Source organism: Xylocopa sonorina, chromosome 3 (genome assembly GCF_050948175.1).
Source record: "Xylocopa sonorina isolate GNS202 chromosome 3, iyXylSono1_principal, whole genome shotgun sequence".
Lineage (NCBI taxonomy): Eukaryota > Metazoa > Arthropoda > Insecta > Hymenoptera > Apidae > Xylocopa > Xylocopa sonorina.
The window spans coordinates 3,147,300-3,172,512 of NC_135195.1; the positions used below are offsets into that span (position 1 = coordinate 3,147,300).

At 40.6% G+C, this 25,213-nt stretch overlaps 2 protein-coding genes and 1 long non-coding RNA gene across 7 annotated transcripts; 2 read left to right on the forward strand and 1 right to left on the reverse strand.

Annotated features, from left to right (window-relative positions):
- Positions 1 to 1,498: 1,498 nt before the first annotated feature.
- Positions 1,499 to 2,374, reverse strand: LOC143422497 (uncharacterized). Its single transcript, XR_013101725.1, has 2 exons — positions 2,042 to 2,374; positions 1,499 to 1,616 (listed from the first exon to the last, which is right to left on the reverse strand). It is a non-coding gene; the product is annotated as an uncharacterized LOC143422497 (long non-coding RNA).
- An 11,425-nt stretch (positions 2,375 to 13,799) lies between these two features.
- LOC143422186 (BTB/POZ domain-containing protein 1) lies at positions 13,800 to 17,472 on the forward strand. 2 transcript variants are annotated; one of them, XM_076892648.1, is made up of 6 exons: positions 13,800 to 14,519; positions 14,688 to 15,374; positions 15,502 to 15,661; positions 15,738 to 15,895; positions 16,018 to 16,252; positions 16,336 to 17,472. In XM_076892648.1, exons 1-6 carry the CDS (start codon positions 14,251 to 14,253, stop codon positions 16,495 to 16,497), a joined length of 1,671 nt encoding a protein of 556 aa, XP_076748763.1. In that variant the 5' UTR covers positions 13,800 to 14,250; the 3' UTR covers positions 16,498 to 17,472. The 2 variants fall into 2 exon arrangements, with proteins under 2 accessions (XP_076748763.1, XP_076748765.1); XM_076892650.1 differs by having other exon boundaries at positions 14,691 to 15,374.
- Positions 17,473 to 17,642: 170 nt separating this feature from the next.
- Positions 17,643 to 25,206, forward strand: LOC143433533 (uncharacterized). 4 transcript variants are annotated; one of them, XM_076910881.1, is made up of 16 exons: positions 17,643 to 17,689; positions 18,195 to 18,326; positions 18,404 to 18,536; positions 18,652 to 18,765; positions 18,839 to 18,960; positions 19,051 to 19,247; positions 19,328 to 19,476; positions 19,557 to 19,622; positions 19,696 to 19,853; positions 19,974 to 20,918; positions 21,030 to 21,257; positions 21,355 to 21,407; positions 22,554 to 22,657; positions 24,166 to 24,210; positions 24,306 to 24,518; positions 24,863 to 25,206. In XM_076910881.1, the coding sequence occupies exons 2-16, from the start codon at positions 18,285 to 18,287 to the stop codon at positions 25,129 to 25,131; spliced, it is 2,838 nt and encodes a 945-aa protein (XP_076766996.1). In that variant the 5' UTR covers positions 17,643 to 17,689; positions 18,195 to 18,284; the 3' UTR covers positions 25,132 to 25,206. The 4 variants fall into 4 exon arrangements, with proteins under 4 accessions (XP_076766996.1, XP_076766997.1, XP_076766998.1 ...); XM_076910882.1 differs by lacking the exons at positions 17,643 to 17,689; positions 24,166 to 24,210 and having other exon boundaries at positions 18,184 to 18,326; XM_076910883.1 differs by lacking the exons at positions 17,643 to 17,689; positions 19,557 to 19,622 and having other exon boundaries at positions 18,184 to 18,326.
- Positions 25,207 to 25,213: the final 7 nt, after the last annotated feature.

Below are 25,213 nucleotides of genomic sequence, written 5' to 3' on the forward strand. Positions count from 1 at the left end.
TTCCAACGACGTGCCTCATCTTTCTCTCTCGTCTGGCGTTTCTCAGGTGAACTCGAAATTTTTCCTTCCAACGATCAGACGTACTCGCGATAGGAAACGTAGAAACTGATTATTTCAGCTACACGCTGCTGTATAAATATTCATTATTTGTAAGCGAGAATTCATAAATCGCTCTTCTTAAAATAGTGTAACGAGGTTGTTACAAAACGAACGTTCGACGGACATGGAGACTTAAATTAACATGGTAAGATCTCGAGATTGATTTCTAACAGGTGAGAAATTAAAACTGCTTCGATACAGGAAGGATCAAAAACTGTATGCATACATTCCTCTCAGTGATTAAGTGCAGGGCTCAGTTTTATGCAATCTAATTACAGACACGGAAAATAATTTTTCTACGATTTTTACCATTACACTTATTTATGTGTAGTATCATAAATTCGCGGATTTTTTTATCGATGAAGGCAGTAAATAGCCAGTGCATATTCTCTATTTGCACTAATAGACTCCACTAACGAGAGTCTTGACCACGCGCAAACAGTACTCCGGATAAATCGAGAGACGAGCGTATGCCTAATTACTCACCATTGAATGATTTCGCTAGGATATAATGAAAATGTTTTTCCAGCGTGTAAACTCAATTATTCCATCATAATATTTTCTCGCGAAACTACCGCCGCAAATACAGGAAACGCCAATTACGAAAACGTATGATCCCAAGCCGATTTACCATAAATTACGATGCTTACAAGCGAATCGTACATAACTTACGAATACTCTCGACGAATGTCTCGGGGAACAAGCAAGAAACTTATTTCGACCGGGCATCCGTTCAATTACCGGTTATCTAGTCACGTACGTAGACGAAGAGGACGGCCAAGTGGGCTGGGTGTAATTATTAATTAGCCCGCTGATATACGCTGATTACGAAGGCGAACCGCTATAGCGTTTCGCCAGCAGATTTACGCTCGCCTTTGGATCGCACCATATCAGCGGCGGTGTCGCGTAGAAAACCCTCGCTGCTCATAGACGCCCACTTAATGGTACGCTTAGCGAGGTCGGTGACAGATTATTAAACCAGCCACATCCGCCAATGCAGACCTGTCTACGAATATTCGAGGCATTGGCAGCTATCTTCGATCCAGCTGAAAATTTGCACCTAAACACCTTTCAGATTCTATCTGAGCACTTTCGTCGCTTCGATATCTGATGTGCGTCAGCTGTTCCTTTCCCTCGCGTGGAACTGCAATTGGATTGCCATAGACACTGAATGGACATTGCGCTTAGGCTATATTAGGCTCGCGTTTAATCTATTTCTTTTTTTTTTAGCGGTAGAGATGTGTGTAAATTGAGGAAGATGAAGAGGTGAAGTATGAAGAAGGAGAGAATTTCTGTAGTAATTTATACACATGAATTTCAGCGAAAATGATTGAGTCTGTTTGATGAAGACAATCTGTTCCATCGCACCCATCAATTTGTCATTGATTCTATTTTACTGCAGAGTTCTAACTGCTTTCGAAAGCTTGTTACTCATCGTTCAAATGCATCCCTTGGAATGTACCGCTGGTTTCGTACCTCGGCGTTCGAACTGGCCACCGGCATCGCAGAGGGTAATTCTGAGAATTGGAATAGTATCTGAATAGGATCTCAAGCGAACCAAAGACGAGTTTAATTGTAACAAATATAAATGTGATGTATTTTTATGAGAAACAATGAATTTCACGCGTGCGTCGACGTTACTCTAAATGTAATCCTCGCGCGAGCGTATCCACCCCGTAATTCGACACCCGCGTCGCTTCGAAAGGGGTCTCAAAACTAACCAATCACCGAGGCAATTACAAAGGACACTATACGACACCCTTAAACCCGAATCTGCGAATGGAAGCGTAAAAAATTAAATCCGGCGCGCAGGGACGCCGTGAAATACGACCGTTCGACGTGTTACAGAACAAGAACCGATGCTCCACGACGCCCAGCTCGGCCATCCTGCGTGAGGTCCTCGGAGAGGCAACGACGCGCGTTGCATCGTATAATGACTTACCGGAACAAACCATCGGCGATAAATCAGAATCATTAGGGGATTGGCCGCGCCCTTCACGATTCCTCGTTGCTTCTTGCATCCGTCACGAGATTTACGTCGGCCATAAAAATCTGTATCGTGCCAGGGACGCCTGTTCCGGCCTCTGTCCATACCGAACCGCGGTGGCCCGTTCCTCTCGGGCTTATAATGCGCATTACGAAGGGCAATCGGGAAGAAATGTCTTCTTCCATTCCCTTTCGCTCCGCACACGCTTTAGAGAGGGTGTGTTGCTCGTTCCGCGTGGGTTTCACGGTGATAGGTGATTTTATAGTTTCGAGCCTACCTAATGAACGGTTAGCGGAGAAGATCGACGTTTACTGTTCATTCGCGCGCTCGTCCGGCGTCTTAAGTTTGCTTCGAGGTCGCTTAAATAAGCGGATGATTGCATTCTGCGAGATAATTGCGTTGTCATTGAGACGGACGTTTACGGTTGGAACGGGGTTGCGCGAGGAAGTCTGATGTTAAAGAATGATGAATCGCTCGGATCGAGGATAGAGTATCGAGGTTGATCGAAGGAATATCTACTACTTTGCATCCATGTTTCACGGGCCGTTATCGACACCTTAGCTTCGCCAGAAACATAGCTTCGATACGATGATAGTTATTACAACAAAGTAGTACCATTCAGCGCAATATTTCAAAAACCAGTTCTCCATTTTAATATCCGAACGGATAACAGCGAGATACGGCAGGAAATAGGCGAGAGGAACACTGGCACGGTGATATAGGTAAAATTGAAAGCGCTATCGCGGCCTTCCGCTGGAAACTCCGTCGAATCCTGTATCTTGAAAAGAGGAGATTGGGTGCATCTCATTTTAGCGGCGCTCGTGCCAATAAAAAGCGCGTACAAAAAATAGAAGTCGATGCGGCAAGAATACTGCCAACGCGTTACGCATAATTCTCCCGTGGACGAGCATCCGCGGGCCGCGTTGAATGAAAATCGAGAAACCTCGAGGTCCTCACCCCACCGTCTCTCTTTCTGAACGTACAGTCGCTGAAGATGAACGCTGCATTCCGGATACTGGCAGGATAACGAGAAAACTTTACGACCCTGGAACATCGTCACTTTATGTCCTGCGAGCAATTTTTTACCTTTCCGCCTTTTATTGCGGAACGTACGCGTGAGCGCTCGCGGACTAGCTCCGCGGAAATGCATCCTGAAGAGCTGCGTCTATTTGTCGCGACTTGCGGCTTTCGTATTAAACGTACACAGGCAAGAAACAAATATCATCTGTCATAAAATATTCCACCGGTTGCTGTGGAATGGTCTGTTGCCGGACAACGCAAGCTAATCTAAGAACTAATCACTTTATTCAAATGATTAGATGTAGAGATGGTGTATGTTTTAATTTCTAACGACATTATCGGTAGTAAGCGGTAAAATCGGAAATAAACAGCTGGAAATTTGTAGAAACTTATGCAGATTGCAATTGCTCAATATTGTGATTATTAGGTGAACGGATCTCCAAGCTAAAGTAGGATAGCGATTTCTAATATTAAGAAATACTTTCAAAACGCGGTATTCTATAATATATATTTATACCTCGGACTGTCAAGTGTTCGAATACCAATTACAAGTTTATATTTTTATTATCCCCCTTTGGTATTACGAAAATATAATTGGAAATATCTTCGACAAAGGTGTATCCCGGTAGATACACCCTGTTTCATCGATCACGGGAATAGAAAACAAAACGACAACGATCGGACCGTATCAAATCTACTTAGCCAATCCTTTGACACCGACAGGTTTACCGAAAAGTGGTAACGCGGCTCGAAACGTAGCCAACGGAAAGGACGATAGCCCGTGGTGTTCCTTGGGGCTCGAAATTTTTCTCACGATACCGGTGGTTCGGGGGATCGTTCGGCTCGGTAGTATCCGTCGTATTTACTTTCGTGGCACGGGCATAAATTAGTGGTACGTGCCACGCGTGTAACGAATATCCCCGTCCCCTGATTGGGGAGATTAGAAGGATTATAAAGAGGCCCACGGCCTCGAAGTGGTCGCGGTCCCCTCGACGCTCGATTTTCTCGGTCGTTCGATCGCGTTCCGTAATATCCGTGAACCGTGGTCACAGGAGCCGGGGCTAAACGAACGGCGGCCGTGCGTCTTCCCCGGCTGACATCCACTCGAAAAGTCGGTTTTCTTTTTCCACCGGTCAGCATCGTACGATGAGAATCTTAATGTTAATACCAGACCGTGTAGCGCCGCGTCCACCTTGACTGCAGATCCGCCGATAAATAACGCTTTTTAATACCTTATTCGCGCCACGCACCGGCTATCGCATTCACGTGTCTCGCCGATCTACCAGCTATCTACGATGCCATGCAGATGTAACTGAGGATTGTCACCTGTTAGACCATTCGTCGCGGGAGACGTCTGCCGTTGACGTCTTTTGTTTTCTCCCCTTGCGACATTGTTATTCCGCGATTTACCTGAAAGATCGTGTAGTTTCGTTGAGCGATTGGTTCGAGTTATTGTGCGTGGGGTGATTCCCCGCGTTGACACATTCAGGGATGAGGTAGACTCCGTTTACTTGGCAGCTATTTCACGAGAAATTTTTGCCTTGAATTAACGAGGAACGGTTACGTTATGGATTGAACGTGACAATAATATAATGGGACGAATTTAATTCGACCACGATTTTATATTAATGAATTGTAATTTTCTAGTTTGGCGTGAAACATTATTCTTCCTTATCGAGTCGAATAAATCTGTATTTAGAGATCAGGCGCGACAACATCGTTAAATCTTTCAAATAGATTCAGTCTGATACCGCGTGAGGGAAAGTCACGTAGTCCACGGATATTTGAATCAATCCAACCTTAAAACCAAAGGGCCATTGATATTATTACAAAATGAATAAGTCATAGATGATCGATCGTAACTACCTCGAAAGCGAAACGAAACGAAAGAAACCGCAGGAAAAGAACAATATCATTACACTCTCAATTTCAATGTTGATTTTACGATCCTCGAAGACCGCACTGCGCTCAAACCCGATCATCGAACTTTCCCTTTTCTCTCATTCAACCATCCAGCTACAATGTCATCGCGAGGTTACCTTTTACTATCGCCGTTAAAGGGCTTCCATTTCGTTCGCCGCGGAACCATAAGCGAGCCACGAACGTCATTCAACCTTTACGCGTGGAAACAAGCCGCGTGGTTTGCGGTCGCGAAAATAAAATCGCCTGGTCGTGCGTCTTCCTGGTTCATCGCGAGCGGAAACGGCTGGCCTCGTGGCCGAGGGATGACTCAAGCCACGTCCCTCTCGAAACGGCCGGACTAATTGAGAAATGGAGCAAATCGGATCTACCGGATGAATAATTGTTTACACGACTCCGGGGCGGTCGTTTAACGTGCCGGTCGTGTTCTGCTCAGTGTAACCATCGCGCCTACTCATTCGTATCCCCTAGGATGAGAGATCGACCCGCTGTTTCGTGCACCCGAGATGCTTGATAGCCTTCTTGGGTCACGCTACGGAATCATTTCCCGCGGATCGTTCCGGCGATGACTCGAACGCGGCGGAACGTGAGCGCCCGCCCGGCGCCGATCTGACTTTTCTTCGCGTTTCTTCGCTGGGATAAATCAGCCATACGTGCTCCACTCGAAAACGCGTCTCGTCTATTGTTAGGTCAGTAAAAAGGGTAGCTGCCGTGATCATGTTCCTGTTGTCAAGTGGTAGCGTCGCTGGGCGGCCGAGGGAACACGTGAGCTTCATTTTCAGTGCAGTTTCGTCGGTGTACATGCGATCAAGGCATTTGAGGTTATTCACTACTGTCGCAAGTTACTGCTCGACGAGATTCTATTTCGATTCGATGTTTAATTAATATATAATAGGATTACTGGGTCGTACGATATATCCCATCTTATATATTGTAGATGTGGATCGGATGTGGTACCGTATTTAAATGGAGAATAAGGCTCAGGCTCGTCGATGTCAAGAAGAATTGTTGTAAACTTTCTTGCTCGATTTGCATTCCAATGTCGAAACACAAACGAGAGTCTTTCTAAAAGTATCCGAGTAAAGCAATCTGATTTATTGTCAAAGCGTTAACGAAAGGAGAAAAGCATTTAAAGGAATTCGCAAATGGAGATTTTACGGCCTATGGTGTCGTTATCGGTAGGTCATCAGATTCTTGATGAAGCTAACTGTAATGCTGTCGAATGCTTTCCTCGAACTTGGATACCTGTAGTAGTACATGCACCATTGAAGCGACGAGACACGTTATAACTTATTTCCTATGTATCCAGCGTTATTTTGCAATGTTTCTAATATACACGTGAGAAGTCACTTTTACATACTATCTTCCACAGAATGATAAGATACTGGCAATAGTGTAAATTCCATTTATTGTATATTTTTCTAGACCACCCATTCCGCGAGTTTCTTCTGGAATCCCCTAGCAACAATTAGTCAACCCCGTTAATTGTCCCAATCGATTGGTATCGACCGATGTTTACTCGTAATCGATTTCAAACCTTGTTACTCCGTCCGCGACAATCAATTCGCGGTAACATTACGCGGAACGTCACCCCGCGTCGTACGCGAAATCTATTAACCGCAGCACGCGAATGCGCTTCTTAATAACGATCGTATTAGCATAATGCTATTAAACGTTGATCGTATCTCGGGTATATCGCCGAACGACGCGCGTTTAATGCCGTTCGCGATCGGTCACGGTGAATACAACCGACACGTGCATTAGGCGGCAGATTTGCGAGCAACAAAACGGCGTATATTAACACCCGGTGGGCACTAAATCGTATCTGGCGGCGGAAGATATACGATAAGGTACATGGACGCAGGGCGTGCATAGTATAATTCACCGTTTCTATTTGTTTCGATAATTAATGGTACAACACTGGGGATGGCAACGCCTGGCATTGGAATACGTAGAAAGAATTCTCCCAGGCAGGTCAGGCTGAAAAGGCCCGTGGCGCTTTGACAAAGTGGATTTTCCGTTCCCCGGGCGCAAAGGTGCGAAGATGAGCCGTGGGATCGGCTACCGATTTCGAACTCCCACGAGGCGGCCGCGTCGAACGTGCATCCACGCAAGTTTACATAATGCCAGCAGCGCACGGTGGTCGTCGACATCAAAGTTTTTTCTTTATTTCACCGTCTCCCTTCCCTCGGTTGCCCCTTTTCCGTCCACTGTTTCGAGTTAGCGTAGATGATCGATGCAACCCCGTTCGCCAAACAGCGATACTAAAAGTTTTTGCCATCGAGCGCGTTTACTGGTCGTCGGTGGATACAAATTAGTTTCTCACACAAGCTTCCTCGGATGCGAAAACGAGAAGTCGAAGTAAAGAGGTGAAACGGTGGTTTGTCGAATTTGTGCTCGGAAGCTGTTTTGTTACTTTTAACGAGACACTTCGAGAAAGCGTACTTCGATACCAAAGGCGTTGAACGCTTTCGCAATTGTAAGGATAAGAAACCACAGAGGCAATGGCCGTTTTGTCTTCCCGAAATCGTCAGCTTCGATCTGTCCCAGTTCCAAATTAACCACGCTTTCGTTTCGTGATTCGTCCCTCGATCGCCACGTGGGTTCTCCGTCCAGGAGTTACACGAGAAGAGACGTACATGTAGAACGCGTATACGGATGCACTCGTTGAGAGCATGCGCGTGAAATCTGTCACGTCGTGACACAAAGGAACGCTGCCGTTCGTCTCGTCGAGATCGACACGGGGAAGGACGAGACCGCGTACACCGTTTCTTGACTTTAACGTGATTGAGAGTCTCTTCTGGTGACACAGTCGTTGTCGAGCACAAACTCGTCGCCAGTGGTAATATTAGTAGCGTTAACAGTTGCTTCGGTACGATTTGTCATGGTCATAGAGAATCGCGTCACGAAGCCTATTTTCCCTTGCAAGAACCAACCGGTGACATAATCGAAAGATTTCTAGTGTCCCCTGTATGCTGACCAGGGAATTTTCTGGTCGACGTTTTACTTATACGCGTGCTGTTGACCTATTCCTTTCAATTTCCACTTAACTTGAGTACTATTAAGCGATGGTCAAAATTATATCCAGGATCAACACTTACGATGTCCTTGGTCCCTTAAAAGGTTCTCGAGGGAAAATAACTTCGATTTCTCCGACGAGCAATATCATCATATGCAAATACGCTCGTCCCAAAAGACAGAAAGCAAGTGCACGTTACGATTCCGTGCACGACCGCCACACCCGAGCAAGTCGAACGAGCACGTTAATCGTTTCGGATGTAAGCACCTGCATCGATCAGCCTCATCATCCGATGCAATCCTCCGAGAGCAAGTACACGCGTCGAGTAAATCAACGATCGCAGACTGTGCCCCTTGTTAAACTGGTAGATGAACATTTTTCCACTACCGAAACAATGTTTCATGTTTAATGCATAATCGTTGCGTCGACGCACCTCGTGGGCGATACTATTTCGACCGTCGACGCAGCAGCATTGGCGAACAGGCTGTTTGATCGACGCGATCCCTTGTGTTCGCTTGCCAAGGATCATCCGCGCTCCGTACACCTACACGTACGAAACGATCCGATCTGCCAACGGATTCCATTTAATCCGTTTAAAGCGTTGCCAGCCGCGCGCGATGTCGCATTTTGAAGGAACGCATCGACCCATTTTTTTCCTTCCATGTCGAACAAACACAGAACGGACACACGGGACACGCCCGAGGACACAAATAAGGCTACTAAACCGTGCTACCAGCTGAACCGGCTGAAAAGCGAACACTTCGGGGTATACCTGCGCGACCCGGTGGCTTAGCTCCGTTTTCATGCTACCATGGAGCAGATAAGGGCGTCTCCGTGTGATCCATCGGTGGATCGGTTAGATCGGTGTCTTAAACGGAAGTGGAAAGATGGATTCGATGTTTGCACGAGATAGGGGGAGATATTGGGAACGGTAGAGGAGTTGATGGATGGTGAACGATGCGTGTACGATAGCCCTTTATGGCTTCATTCTCTGCACTAACTGTATTCTTGTAAGTATGTTTAAGTGTAACTAATACCACTAAAAAATGTATGTAACTACGTAATAAGGTACGTAACTTGTGAGACTAACATTAAGATACCACACAGTGCGTATTCGAGAAGTAATTTCCGTCACGTCCTGACAAATCCGTCTCCAGTTTCCCTCGGGCGTCCGAACGGCAGTTTAACGGGTGTCAGATGGTTGTTATCTTTATTCAGGTAGCTCGTTTATTCCGTCGAATTTAAGGTCGATGAGTGGTACGTCATCGAGCACCGATGCGTCGATGATCGGAGGCGATCCGATCTGCCGAATCGCGGCAACGAGATGGTTCCGTGTTCGTCTGATAACGGGCGAGCCGAGAGGCATCGTCCCCGAAAGACGCATACGTAATGCCCATGGCCCCCACCAGCACGGATTTCCAAAGGATGTAGCCTCGGAACGAAGACAGGTGAATGTTTGACATTCCTGCCGTGGTCGCCGGGGTTTTCGACGTTCGGGACTTTTTTAATTGTCGTGACGATCGGAGTTCAAACACGCGAGGGCCCCGGTCCATAAACGCTACGATGGAATAGATTGTACCTCTAGACGAACACGAGTGGAACAACAATGGAGAGGAACGTGGAACCCGAAGTCACTAAAATACTCGTACAGTTTAGAATGGTGTCTCTTGACCCCCATACATCACAGTACCCGATCTGGAAATTGCAACAGATACCTATGTCTTTACGAGTTTACGACGCTTAAGAAATTGGAGACACGACGGTTCTCCACAGGTCCATAAATCGAGCCGAGTGATAAGGCTGTTCTTGGTTTAATAACGCAATTGTCCCGTTGCATGTTCATTACTGGTACCCGTCATGCAAATCGCGACAACCTGTATCTGCGATGACAGTGCAGAGGAAGGTATATAGTTCAAGCCATGGTGTGGAGAAAGGAAAAAGGTGAGACAAGTATATTTGGTGCCTTTGAATATTGTATCTTGTCACTTATTACTCTGTGGGTGATGAATATGAACGATTTTTTTTTTCGTTCGTACCGAAGCCAAAATACCATGGATATGTAGGGTACACGTGTTTCCTCAGGCAACATTTTAACGAAATTGTATAATTACGAGTGAGAACATATGAGCTCCAAATTATATGATGCGTATAATTAAATCCCCAAAGGTATTTGTACTACGCTGAGTAGAGCCAATTTTGTTTTGTCTAGACTGTGGCCCCGCCTAGACAATTATTTTCATGCCTCACAGTAAGTCGAATAAGTTCAACAATGCAGTATAGTCTTGAATTTTCCTCGAATAACATTGTTAATTTAATACGTTGCTCTTTATTAACATTCCAATTTCGTTTATCGCGTATACATGCAACACATTTGCAAGAAAGAGAAATGATAAGGAGCTGGTATTATATCATAAACATCATTATCTTGTGCGACTTGTATTTAATATTACTTAGAGTGTGACATCGTGTACAGAGATTTTTTAAAACACCCGATAGGTAATTGTATCTCTGTGAGGAAAGATTTTCGAGCGTGTCGACGAGTCCACGGCGATAGTAGTGAAAGTCTGCGTGGGCCCTATCATAGCGGGTTCCAGTAAATGCTGATCGGGCCTCATTGTGATAACGCGCGACATCGAAATTTAATTAAACGCTCAGATTGACTAATTTACCCTTTTAGGAAGAGTTTGTAAGTCCGGGACCGTTACATTTCTCCGTCTAATTTAGAACTCTTGTGAACATGCTGTTTCTTGGAAAAAATAGTAACGATTACACGTACCCAATGAAATGAATAATCGAAACATACGAAACACTCCGATCACACAACGATCAAAAATTGTTTCACTCTAGCTTTAATAAGTAATTTATTCTTTTTTCATAAACGAGTCCACGCGATGAAACGAGGCATTTCCCTCGTTAGAAAGGTAAACGGTGAAGATTAATGAACGCGTTGAAAGTATGCAGGGTATGTTGACGTACAAAAATATTGTGTCCACAATCGCAGCCTAATTGGAACGCGTCTTATTAGCAGGCGTTTCTTCCGACTTTTCATTAATATCCGCGGCGCGATGGCCGCGCGGCTGATTTACATTCCGGGCGTATGTAGGTATCGGTAAGATCAGAGGGAAACGGATTATTTTTTGACGCGTATTTCGGGGACCAACGACGCGACCATTGGTCATCATAAAATAATATTGTCCAACCGAATGCCTGGCTACGCCTCGGACAAACTATTTTAAGTCCGGCCGTGCAGTCTCTTTGTTTGTTTATGAACGCACTGCTTTCGTGACCTCAACGGAAGATGTTATTACAAGGACCTTCTTAGGAGGCGCAGGAGACGATTAGAAAAACGACGGGAAAGGTGCGCGCGATGATACCGGTTTTGTCACCGCCGGACCTTTGGTCCATTATCTCCTCCTGAACCCACTGGAATTGATGTGAAATGGCGAGGAAATGTTGTTCCAACAGAATATCGCTTGTTTTCTAGCCAAAATATTCCCTAACGTGTTATTGTTTATTCGTAATCAAAAAGATGATCCAAATTGGTCCAGCCTTCGCTATTACCCTCTATATTTTTCTTTGGTAGGTACATAGCAATCGCAATTCCTTGTTTATACTATGTACGTATATTTCTTTCATCTACTCAATATGTATATAGCGGATAAATCAGCACCCTTAACCGGTTAACGTGGAGAGTATTTCAAGTGCACCGAAGGTGTTCTTGTTCACGCAAAGAAATGGAGTTCCAAGGATCAACCACGCGTGGGTAATTTCGAATCGGGCGCGGCTCGATTATTTCCGCTTAAAATTCAACCTGGTGGATCGATCATACAGAAGCATTATTTACGCCCATGCAGAGGCGAAGGGGAGCCTATTATCGACCGGAGAGCACATTGTGCTTGCCGCCTAAAAAAGATCCGCCGGGACAATACGACAAACGATGGTAGCGGCCCACGAAAATCGTAATTGCGATTCGTTGCACGCGCGGCCTGCATTTCAACCACCGTCACGTATGTTTCTTTAGTAAACACGACCCTAATATTGCGTGTGGTCGAAAACATTTTTTCGCGCGCGAAACCACCGGACGAGCACCGCCGTTCGTTGGTCGGGAGACACTCCAGGAATACTTCGGGATCATCCGTGTCGCTCGTTGCCTACGCGTTCCTCTTTTACAATTTCACTTGCCCGTACAGTGTATTGTTACCAGCCCTTAAGTGGATCATCGTATTATACCGAATAAAATGATTCGTATTCGGGCCCGGGATATTGTCATTGTAATTAATCTTGTTATCGAAGAAACAACGAATGGAATTTGTGTGTACATTGTGTAGCGAGGTGACGCAAGATCGGGTCGACCTTTTCTGGCGCTTGAAAGAAATGATTAATCATCTTGTGCGACGGGTTAAATCTGTGTTAGAAAAAGAAACAAGGAGCGTGAAATCGTGGAACTCTATTGTGAATTATTTCTTCACGCGCAAAATGCTCTACTTTAAATCTCTTTTCGAGTCTATGTGTCCGCGTGAAGACATAAATATGGGTCAGATAGTTATGTATGAACGCGTGGAATATTTTCTACGAATCGAAAGTTTTTCAACGTTGCTCCAAAGAAGCCAATATAGCGAACCGATCGCTACCCGATCGAGGCCCTATTAGCGAGGAATTTTCCGGGTTCTTTTTGGCCGAAGTTAGAATAAACACGGGCGGTAGACGTCAAAGGGTTGGTTGCCGAAAAGATTGGCCACGGTAGGTTTGTCGGTTGGTAAAAATCTGCAAGCTCATGCCCTTGAAAATCCTTTCTTAGCGTGTTACTTGAGTGGGTCCTGCGTTACCGGTCCCTTTCTCGCCTCGCGTCCGTCTTCACACGCGCGCACGACTTGCACGCCGCTCTTCTGTTGTTGTAATACATTTCGTTCGTGGCAAACAACACCCCGCGGTTTACCTGGTAATTGCTGGAAACACCAACCGAGTGTTTACAGTGTCATCGAGGTGCGGTGGTCACACCTTAACGTGTACGACCACTTGGAAAGCTCGTTTTCTTCACCTGGAACCCGCGCCACGGTCGAACACCTCCTGGAGGGTCAGCAAACTATTCGTAAGCCCGCAAGCACGGCGTCTTGCGTCTCAAAGGATAGGTAAATATTGGATCGCTGCCTAAAATTGTTTATATTATTATTGTAGCTATCGATATATAATGATTGGAATTTGAAAAGTTTATAATTAGTAATAGTTAAAGATGATTTTAAAGATAAATTTACTTGATTTTGTCTTACCGCCAAGTAATCCACTGTACAGAAATATGCGGGTAGAAATATTTTATGATTAATTTATTTAAACCTTCATATCTGTGATATGTTCGTTTCATCTAATTTCTTTTGAAATCTAGAAGAACTACAATTATAATAAATTATTTATTACATTAAAGTCGATTAAAAAAATTTACCTTACTCACAATGAATTTTAGAAAACGTAACAGATGATCTACATGGTTTTCATGACACATTAACTATCTAAAATTTTAAAATTTTGAATCGTAAATCTAGTATAAATTTACAAGGTATAGTGGTGCCATCTAACCGGTACGCATGGAAAAGTTAAGTGGTAAAATTCATTACCATTCCAATGTAATTACCAACGTTACCAACGACATAGAGAAACACGTTGGAATAACAATTATAAGTTCTATGATGGGCAATATAGAGCAGGTAATGTAGAATAAAGTGGTGTACAATTTAGTTAGGCGTGTGTGAGTCTAAAATTGGTACGTTTGAATTTCGTTGGTAATTCAACTGTCGATACGGCAAGGTTCTGGAGTTGCATTCACGGTGCATAGTTTATGAACGCACGCGTACAAAAAATTGGCTTCCGAGAAAGGCCGGAGTTTCGCCTCTCTAAGAGGTTTCTGGGTTTGAGAGCACATTCCAACCAGGTGCCATTCGCGAGGGACGCATGTATGTAGCTGTTACGACTGGCACCTGCCAGTGAACAGGTGAAAAAAATTCCTCTTATACAATGACGTCTGTACGTTTTGCCAGTTTACTTTAATACCACCGGTTGAGGTCTTTAACGTATATGCACGCGGAATGCTAAATGTTCGTGACGGGGCGTACGAATTAATACCAAACGATCGTGCTCCTTCTCCTGTCACGATTCACAATAATTAAATGAAACGGGGCAGTACGTAGAGAAATATTACGTTTCATGCCTGAAAATGTCCTCGGAGGCCTCCTCGAGCGAAGTGCCAAATGTCGTGTCGAGACTGCATAATTTACGTTTAGGTCACGAGGACGACGAGTCTCAGCAAAATTTGAATCTTGCTGCATCTGGAGACTCGTCTCCAGAACCCGTACGAAATATCCAACCCCTCGGTAATGTTACGCTTTCACGTGCCAGACGTGCACTCAACTTCGTTTACGACGAAGATCAATCGATTTCGCTAACAGCTAGAAGCGGAGATGCTTCGTCTTCAAACGGGGACAAGTAAGCATTCCAATGATTTACACTCTTAGCACTTTTCCGAATTATTTTGCTTACCTTAACCTTTAGTATGGTTTAAAGGATAAAATATATTTCTTGAATTAAAAGGCAACAGAATTTTTATCATAGAAAATTGGATTTTTTATGTATTTGTTTTTATTATATTTGTAGTAGGCCTCCAACAAATGCAGCAAATACGTTGCATTTGGAAGGACGATCTCAGGATGCTGCTGCTTTGGAGAGTACGTCAACAAGTGCACAAACAATGGTAGCACATAACTGGCAGGGTACAAAGGCAACAATGCGCGAAAGAATTGTTTTTCTGTTCAATAATGAAATATTGTCAGATGTGAGCTTCATAGTTGGAAGAGGAGCACAGAAGCAGCGCATACCAGCTCATAAACTAGTCTTGTCTTCTGGAAGTGCCGTTTTTGATGCAATGTTTAATGGAACACTTGCAACCGCTTCTTCAGAGATAGAAGTACCTGATGTAGAACCCGCTGCTTTTTTGGCAGTGCTTCTCTTTTTATATACAGATGAGATACAGATAGATCCTGAAACTGTGATGACCACATTATATACAGCTAAGAAATATGCAGTTTCTGCTCTGGAGAAACACTGTGTGGATTATCTGAAAAATAATTTAACCAGTGATAATGCATTTCTGCTATTGACACAAGCTCGCCTTTTCGATGAACCTCAACTTGCTGCAGTATGCTTGGATACTATTGATAGATTTACTACAGAAGCATTGAATGCCGATGGATTTACAGATATTGATATTGATACATTAAAGATTGTTTTGGAGAGAGATACTCTTCGTGTTAGAGAATCTAAAATATTCCAAGCAGTTCTAAGGTACATAGGGAAAGGTCTAATTATTTATTCAACATGTACTAGGTCATCCAGAATGTTTCAACATTTATTTTATATGAATACAATATTGAATTACTATATGCATATACTCATTTATTATTCTAAACAGGTGGTCAGAAGCGGAATGTATAAGACATAGACTACCTGTTACTCCTGAAAATCAAAGATATGTGCTGGGTAGTGCTTTCTCACTGATACGTTTCCCTTTGATGTCGAAGGAAGAATTCACAGCAGGTCCAGCACAATCTGGACTTTTAAATTATTCGGAGGCTGGTATCACCTACATAATTTAACATGTATTCTACACATGTTTATGAAATTATTTAAAAATACATGTATTTTTAGGTTCTTTCTTTATTTTCATATTTTATATTAAATCCAAAGCCAGTGGTAGGATTTCAAACAATGCCGCGATGTTGTATGACTGGTAAAGAACAAACAGTATGCAGATTTCAGCATACCAAAAGTAGATGGGGATATAATGGTACAAGTGATCGTATAAGGTGATTCTTAAAATAAATACTTTCTTAGCTTTTCTTCTTTTGGAGGAAAAAGTTCTGGCACTATTTATAGAATATTACGATAATATTTCGTTAAATTGTATATGTAATTTTTGATTTTGTAGATTTAGCGTTGATAGACGTATATTTCTTATTGGATACGGAGTTTACGGTAGCATGCATGGTCCAGCGATATACGAAGTATTAATAGAATTAATGCACACTGCTTCCGGAAAAGTGATTGCTACAAATTCAACAAATTTTAGCTGTGATGGTTCAAAGTACACTTATCGCTTAATGTTTAAGGAATTAGCAGAAATTTTACCAAACACGATTTACACGGCATCGGCAACATTTAAAGTCTGTAATCGCATATACTACATTTTATTGTTTGCAATCGACTTGTATATTGTATTTTTACTATCGCATCGTAATTATTTCAGGGTCCTTATTCCCATTATGGAACAAAGGGTCTAAAAACAGTCATGGTGGATAGTGATTCAGGGAATGGAAAGGTTAAATTTGAATTTAGTATTGAGGCTGGCGATAATAATGGAACATCTACCGATGAAGGACAGATTCCCGAGCTTATATTTTACACTTAATCACTCGCGTACACGACGATGACATTCCTTTTATCAGCTTCATTGTCTTTCAAATCTTATTAATATTAAATTGCGTTGTACAACAAATTTTTATATGTCACTCTTCTTTGTCAATTATATATTTTATTATCATTGAGTGCGGTGCTTCAAGCGACAAAAAATATTTACGCGTTTTTTTAAGATGTTCACACTGAAAGTGTAAAAAGAATGCTTTATAGATTATACTTAGTTGAATGTGTCGAAAGAGAAATCTGTAGATCTCAAAAGGGCCTTATTGGGAGATGAGACTGATTCGTACCACTGATGTAAAATTAAAGTTGTAGTGGATCGTTTATTTTCTAGTTGATTAACTTAATGGTTAATTTCTTCAAAAAGAAAAAGTAACTAAAACTTAATTTCCTGTTAAACCCTGGTAACTAATTGGTATGGAGGGTTTTAAGAGCAAATAAGTTTTAAACAAGCTTGAAGAAGGTAGCCATATATCAAGAACAAGTTACAAATATCAATACTTACAACTGAGACAATCTATTTTTCTATTTTTTAAAACAGTATGTACACAAGTGGTAAATTTGTACTATAGTTACTGTTATTGTACTGTAGTTACAATATTGCGTGAGAAAGGATAGAGACGGATTTTTATTGTCATTGTTTAAAAAAAATCATTTCATTTAGTGATTTCTTTTGACTAACACATAAGATAATGTAAAATTGAAATTGTTAACGTTCTGCATGAAATAATGGTATAACACTACAGCTTATCGAGTATTTTTTAGAAGAATTGTTACTAACAAAAAATGTCTATAAATTTTGGTAGAGAGCTATGTATTGTCTATACACACGTAGTAATTAAGTGGAAGCAATATATTGTTATTTTTATTAGCATTACTTGAAATTTGAGAATTGTAAAAGTAATAGTAAGAAAAGTTAATGCAGTTTTTCATCAGGAAATTAGTCAGAATAAATGTTCCAAGTTTATTCTTTGTATTTATTAATTTCCAAGACTAGTTTATATTTGTATAATCAGACGATATTACCAATTTATACCGATGGTTCGTCGGTAGATTATGTCAGTTCCGGTATTGTTATCGAGATGACGCTGTGGGTAACGAAATCTCTGTCACAGTTGTCTGTAGTGGACTAATGCGTGCGAGCTCTTGCGAACGCGAATTCTGTTTTTGCTAAATATTCTTGTGTATGTATTGTTTAAAATAACGTGTAGCTGGTATAATAAAATTAATAGCATGTAAGAGTGATGAATATTTAATTATCACAATTAAATAAAAGGGAGAATTAAAATTATTAATTGCTTAATTATACAAACACTGTGTTTGTGATACTAATACACAGCATTAATATGGCAACTTCATTTTGATACGTGCAAGTCTATCAGTGTCATAGCGTCTCATACAAGTGATAGTAGTAAAAGAATGGTAGTAATTGACTTGTAGTGTCGGTTAATATTTTTTTGCGAGATCGTATTAATATTAAGTCGTTGTTAAACGCTACAATCTTACATTCATCATGAAATCCTAATTCATGTTTAGATTTTATTAATTGATTAGGTACGTATGACAATATAGTCTGAATCATTCATGCTTAATTAGAGATTTATTGGAATCAAATCATAACCTAGAATCTGCATAATTTTACGTGATCTCCTTTAGGAAGTAAACCAGTTCTTTTATTTCCTAAAACAGGGACACAACATTGATGTGATGTTAATTTTGTGCATGTGTTGACGTTATGAGAAGAAAGATATTTGATAAGGCTGTATATATTCCATCTCCATGGCTAAAGGAAAATTAAGGGGTTCAGACTCGAATAACAAGGTACGTTTGAGAAATAAATGTACTCCAATGTAATGATTAAATTTACTCTGATTAAACTAATATGCTTCCAATAACAGTTAACTGGTTCGAATGCAACTTTTAAAAATGGGGAAACATATACATCAGAGTTTGAAATTAATGAAATACCACCTAGTGCCCGCACATTGCTTACAAAGGGCTACACGCAGGATGAAATCAATTCTTACTCAGGTACATTCTTATGATTTGTAATATTCAATTTCTAACACTTAATTTGCAGTATTTTGTTTGTTATTTAATGACGGTATGTAAGAATCTTATATTTGGCATTTTGAATAAATTTTAGGTGCTACTGTTTCAACCCGTGGACGTTTTATGACAGAACAAGAGAAATTACGTTGCCCTAATGAACGTCCTTTATACCTTTACATACAAGGGCATACGAAACATAATGTAGACTGTGTGTTTCATTCTTGTTCTTTTGTCTTGTACATTGTTGATAGTTTAGGAGTATTTATTTGATTTTTTTACAGTGGCTATACAAAAAATTAATGAAATCATTAAAACAGAACATCAAAGTTCTTTGAATAGGCCAAGTAGGTTTACTAATGCACCACCACCTCTTATGAGTTTACATTCTGCAGTTACATCCGTGGTATATAGCGCTTTTATCAAACATATGTTAACTTTATTTGCATGCATGTATCATTTGAACTTTTCATTATTACCTCCTTATTTGTTGTAGGAAAAAATATGTGTTGGTATAGAAAATGCTCCAGAAGGGTTTGATTTAAGAGGTAGAATTATAGGTGCCGGTGGAGCTAATTTGTTATACATTAGAGGTGAAACAGGTGCAAATGTAACTCTAAGAGGAAGAGGATCACAGTTCATTGATCCGGTATTAGGAACTGAATCTCCAGAACCATTACATTTATATATAGAGTAAGATCATTTACAGATTATCTTTAATAATAATTTTAAGCTTGTGTTGGCGAAATATATGATATTTTTTATTTGTATAGGCATCCAAAGCCAGAAGCATTACAAAATGCTAAACAATTAGCAATTAATTTAATTCAAACAATGCAATCAGAATTACAATCATACATACAGCAACAACCACCACCAGTACAATCACAGCAAGTTATAGAACAGTCGCAAATACAACAAAGTATGAATCAACTGTATCTCATAAACGTATTACCGCGTGATTATACATTTTCATTTGTTGCCAACTTTCATCTTTTATAGCACAATTTCAAACCATGAACATTGGTACTTTGGGACAGCCTAATGTTGTTACTATACAACATCAAGGTAGAGCACATACACTAATAGTTCATGGCTGTTAGAAATTCTGTCTGTAACGGTTGCAAACCATTCTTAACAGATATTATACAACATCCTCAAAGTAGTGTAGTAACATTGCCAGCAACCATTCTCACTGCTACAGTAGCTGGCGCACCAGGATCTGGTATAACAGTGCCTCCACCTGGAGTACACATTCCTTCCCATTCTGGACCATTAGTACCACCACCACAAGGACAGGTAATATTTAAATGTACTGTTTCTTTCAATAATCTTTGAGGAGGTATTCACTCCAATTGGATTTAAAAAAATTGATTTTATTTAGTAGTCTTCTATTATGATTGAATATTTTGTACAAAGGAAATACAAACGTTCATGCCACCTCCACCAGTTGGACAAGTGCAATTAATTGGGCCCCCATCGACAGTAAGTCAAGTGCAATATCAAATCCACCCTGGACAACCACTACAAATTCAAGGAATTCAACCTGGATCACAGTCGTCACCACAACCTGTGACTCAAATGTATGTTATGAGTCAACCACCGCCGCAGAGTCCGGCTCAACAGAACTTCATTACAAGTAGCAGTGCACCAGTTAGCGGTGCGGTTTCTTACGTTTACACACAACCTAATGTACAAAGACCGTCTACACCACCACAAGGGATAATCGAGGCTGTCAACGTGAATTTGCAACAACCACCACCGGCTACTCCTCTTAATATAACGCAGCAACCGCCTCCTCCGTTGCTACACCTTCACTTCCCACCACCAAATTTTCCTCCAAATCAACCGCCACCTCCAGTACCGCAAACTTATCAAATACAGTATCAGCAGGTGCAAGCGCCTGCGTCACAATCTCAAACGCAATTCGTATTACAACCTGGAGAGCATATCGTTCCGCCACAGTTGCAACAAAATCACGAACAGTCTCAGGCGGTGGCTCAGCACATGCTGCCACCGCAGTTTGAAGGTCATGCGCCTCAGTTCCATTTACAAGTACCGCCCCCGTCTACGCAGACGTTTTTAGTCCCTAACGCTCAATCGCCTCAACATCCTCAACAACATCCTATTCCTCCCGGAGGTGAGGTTCAACACCAACAAGAAGGAGCGGTAGACCAGGGGCCACAACCGCAGCCAGTACCACCTCCGCAAATCGTACCACCGCCTGCTGCTCAAATGCCAAATTCTATGAACGTTCTTACCAGTATACCACCGCCTAATCAGGCACCTCCACCACAGAATGCTCCGTGGTTGTACCAAGCGCAACAGCCGCAACAGATGTTGCAATCACAAGGTCAACTGCAGGTAACGTATTATGGTCCTAAATTGAACAGATAATTCAGCTTAATTAAAGTGTGCTTCATATCCGTGCATCATGTTGTATACGAATAAGAATGCAAAACCTTAATTTTACAGGTCCAGATGCCACCCGCAAATATGCCTCTACATAATGTACCCCCACCGCAAGTACACGCGCAGATACAGTATCATGCTCAGCATATGCAATACCAGAACGGTCATATGACACCTCAAGTACATTACACGGTTCAACCACCACCTCAGCAATTCGAGCAAAAGCCTGATTCACCGGAACAAAAGTCTCATGGTGTAAAGAGAAGGTTTTCAGACGTTGAAACAAATCCGGTTAGCATTCAGAGTTTATTATCTTATAAACAGGATATCTATTATTAAATAAAGTATTGAAAATTGAAATGTTTTTTTTTTTTCATACGGACAATAGGAAGCATCGCCATATCAGTGTGGTCCACTGCCTGCTCAACGTCACGGGACAGGGTAAGTAAAATCGTTGAAATTTTCGTTTATATATTTTTATAACTTATTAGCATAATTCATCTATTTTTATGTATAAAATTAAATTTTCCTGCAATATGCGGGAAAATAAAAATTTATTAGATGAATAAAGCAGGTTCAGTGAATCATAATTGTATTTAAAATACAAGATAAACATGTTTATTTATAGTGTCTCAAAAAAGACATGTCATGTTGAAGTATGTATAAGTATACGCGTTCAATGTTTTCCATTACATTGTGTGTTGCTATTAACTGTGATGGAATCTCTAGTTTTGTGAAAGCTGCTTCATAATTCATTGCTTAAATATGAAAATTGTAAGTTACGTATATAGTCGATTTATTTTATATTGTAGTAAGCTTAAACACGTGCATTGCAATAAAATAAAGAAATTTTTTTCAGAAACCTGCTTTGATCAAGATGTACCAAATAGTTAATAAGCAATCAGGGAATTCATTAGTTGTTCTTTGCTGACAAATTTATAGCTATCAAAAATAGAAAGAGAAAACATTCGATATTATAGAGTAAGGAACATCGCATATTCTTGCAAGGCCCTAATTTGATGATAAAAATTTTTAATATTCACAATCAAATTATTTTGAAGCACCTGTTTTACTTATTAAAAAAGTATGAAATTGGTGTAAAGGCATGTCTGAGTAATCAGGCTGTTTAAAGTAAATGATTGTGAATGTGCTTTTTTCACAGAATATTATACTCAGGAACGTATTATGTATATCTTTAAATGAACTTCAAATAGACATATTTCATTGCCAGTACAGCTTTTATATTGAAAGTTATATTCGTTTTATCCTTCTATTTCTAGTTTGAAGCTCTTATCCAAAATAATACATAGAAGAAAATAATTTTTAAAATTGATTTTCAAAATTTTATGTGAAATAATTGGACTTAATTCTAGTATTATAATATTCTGTGGTATCAAGTTTTAACACGATGAAGTACTTCTCACAAGATTAGGTATCATTAACTACGACCTGGAAACACCAGGTGCTTTTAACATTTCAGAAATATCCATCAGGCCGTGCATCAGGTGATAGTTGCTTAAGTTTTGAAACGTTTACTTATAATCGTCGATTGTGAATTAATAATTTGAAACTGAATTGTTTAAGCAGAGAAGGTGATCGACAGCAGCAAGTGTTACACGGTCCGTCACCGACAACTGCAGGCCTACCTCATGGAGATCGAAACAAGCTGCTTATGCCACCTCCACATCCAGGTCTGTAACTAAGAGTATTCATGATGAAAGAATGCTGGATACCTTTTGAAAATTAACACGAGTGTAATATTTTATAAATGCAATGAAATAGGTATATCAGAATACCTCTTAGTTTTATCACACAGAATAAGTATAGTTGACCCGCCTAATTATACTAGCGCTCATAAATGTCCTAAGATATCAACGACTTAGGTTTTCTTGGAATTTATTCGGATTTCTATTAAACGCGGCTATAATTAGCTGCCACTCGTTAGGAAATAAGGTTCCAGGTATTTTTGAGCGGTAGTGTGTAATTGAATAATGTATTACTACCTTCATTTCAGATGGGTATCTAGCATTGTTTCTCAATACTCTTAGCTTGTAGTATATTACTTATTGTAAATATATTTTCTCGCTAAACAGTATGATTCTTTCCTTACTCTTAATCCCATACATCTTAGCAATATGCTTTATCCGTGTACTCGTCTGAACACCTTGCAGATCGACGTCAGGAATGTCTACAACGTTTATAATACTACAGAGCGTAGATTGCTTTCCATTTGAATTTATTTGTATGATTTAGACTTAACATAACTTTCGCTATGTTATAATTACAAGACTGAAATAGTTAACTCAAGCATCTTAATTTTAATGCTTCTTCGTATGTTTTTTTATTAAAGTACACATGTTTTCAGATCTCTGTGCAATGAAGCGATTTTACATTTCAGCGATTACTTTTAACTAGTATTAACTATAATTATTATCGTTCGTGTTCTGTTTAAATGCATTTTATTCTGTGTTTTAATATAAGTATGTTAAATTTAACGAACCAAAATAATACCAGGGATCAGATTTCCGAAGCTGAGCATGCAAATAATACGTGGAATAGCAGCACATGGTCACACTGACATTAATGATTCTTGCTTTACAAATTATTTAGTGTTACTTTTTCTCTATATGTACATGTATGAAGTTTACAGAATCAAAATGTACTGGAGATTGCTGATCAAATGTATTTGATCGATTTTATTGTTCTGTTTGCAGTGAGTCCATTAATAATCTAAAGCCCAGATTTGAAACTAGGACCTTCGATTGCGCAGATGAAAGTACATTTTTAATTACGCATTTTATTTTGCAGATTACGATGTGTTATAAACAAATAAGTTAAAGTGAGAAGAGTACAACAGCGGTAACACCCTAGACGATGCCGTGGATATATCTATCGTGTATTTTTCCAGATGTACTTAGTTTCATGATCAAAATTTTTTCCTTTAGTAATGCTCAATGGCGTGAAATATTGTTACATTTCCTTTCTTGTATATAGTGCTTTCTTACACAGAGACAAATGAAAGAACGACTAGTATTGATAACATTTAAAGTATTAATAGCAATATGTATTGAAATGAGTAGTCACACTACAATATTTCATCGCGTTATTTGCCATACTTAATTCTATATTACATTTTATGTATAGCTGTTTCATATCATTTTATACACACTATTTCATTTCACGAATTTCCATTATTTAGGTGAAAAACGCAGCTTGGACCAAAAGAGTGCAGGCATGAGTTCAGGTATACTTAACATTCATTTGCTGTCCTACATTTATCTCTACGTTTTTTACAAGCTAGGAAACAGATTTCATTACGGGCGTATATATGTGTAACAGGAAATGAGCAAAATACAATTGGAGATTCAGTGAATATGCATCCCGGAGGTGGCCCACCTCTGCCTCCTCCGCTTCCACCACAGGCACCATGGCAAACGCATCATGTTAGAGTTCCGTGGGGCAGACCACCGCCAATGCCAAGAGATGATCACCAAGGAGGATGTCCTACGTTACCCCCGACTAATATGCCACCACCTCAAATTAGACCCAGAGGTATTCACAGCAAATGACGACAGTGTTGATAACTGGTTAGATGTATATACTTATAAATACAATACAGATAATTACGAGTTGATTTTAATACGGAATACACGGTTATTTGTACTGATCGAACTGGGTGCTTATGCAAATATAATACTTGAAAGTACATGCGGAATATAATTAAAATCTACGGAGTGGTGAAGTTTTCTGTGTTCATAGTTTGAAAATATTAAAAATAGTGACTCATCGGTTTCATTCTTCGAAATAGCGTCTCATTGATTTGTAACTCCGTTTAAGTTTTTAATTTCAGATTTGGCTGTGTAATATAATGATGGAATGTTTCCGTGATTATTCAGGACACATTGAAGGTAATCGTTCGCCCGTACAAAATGCGATATTGGAGCACCCGTTGAACGTCGAATATAATCAAATGCCACCGTATACGACAAAACCTCCCCCTTATAATTCACATCCGTTGATGCAATCCATTTGCAATCCACCGCCACCACCGCCGCCGCACCATCAACAGCGACCGCAGCATCCACCCCAAACAGTGCAGCATTATCAGGTGCCAATTTCTCAGACATATCAGCCTCCAACTTCCTGTCCACCGTGGATGAATTAATGTACGATACGATGGGAACGGAGTTCTTACGTCAGTACCTCGAAAATGGCTGATACAGTCCGTCCGATTTCACGCCGTTCGG

Excerpts from the sequence above, each read along its gene's own strand:
- LOC143433533 (XM_076910881.1), top strand. The coding sequence starts at position 18,285 with ATGGCTAAAGGAAAATTAAGGGGTTCAGACTCGAATAACAAG. Across the intron at positions 18,961-19,050 it reads ATTCTGCAGTTACATCCGTG|GAAAAAATATGTGTTGGTAT; the intron begins GTATATAGCGCT and ends TATTTGTTGTAG. Across the intron at positions 24,519-24,862 it reads ACCTCAAATTAGACCCAGAG|GACACATTGAAGGTAATCGT; the intron begins GTATTCACAGCA and ends GTGATTATTCAG.
- LOC143422186 (XM_076892648.1), top strand. The coding sequence starts at position 14,251 with ATGTCCTCGGAGGCCTCCTCGAGCGAAGTGCCAAATGTCGTGTCGAGA. Across the intron at positions 14,520-14,687 it reads TCGTCTTCAAACGGGGACAA|TAGGCCTCCAACAAATGCAG; the intron begins GTAAGCATTCCA and ends TTATATTTGTAG. Across the intron at positions 15,896-16,017 it reads GGTACAAGTGATCGTATAAG|ATTTAGCGTTGATAGACGTA; the intron begins GTGATTCTTAAA and ends TTGATTTTGTAG.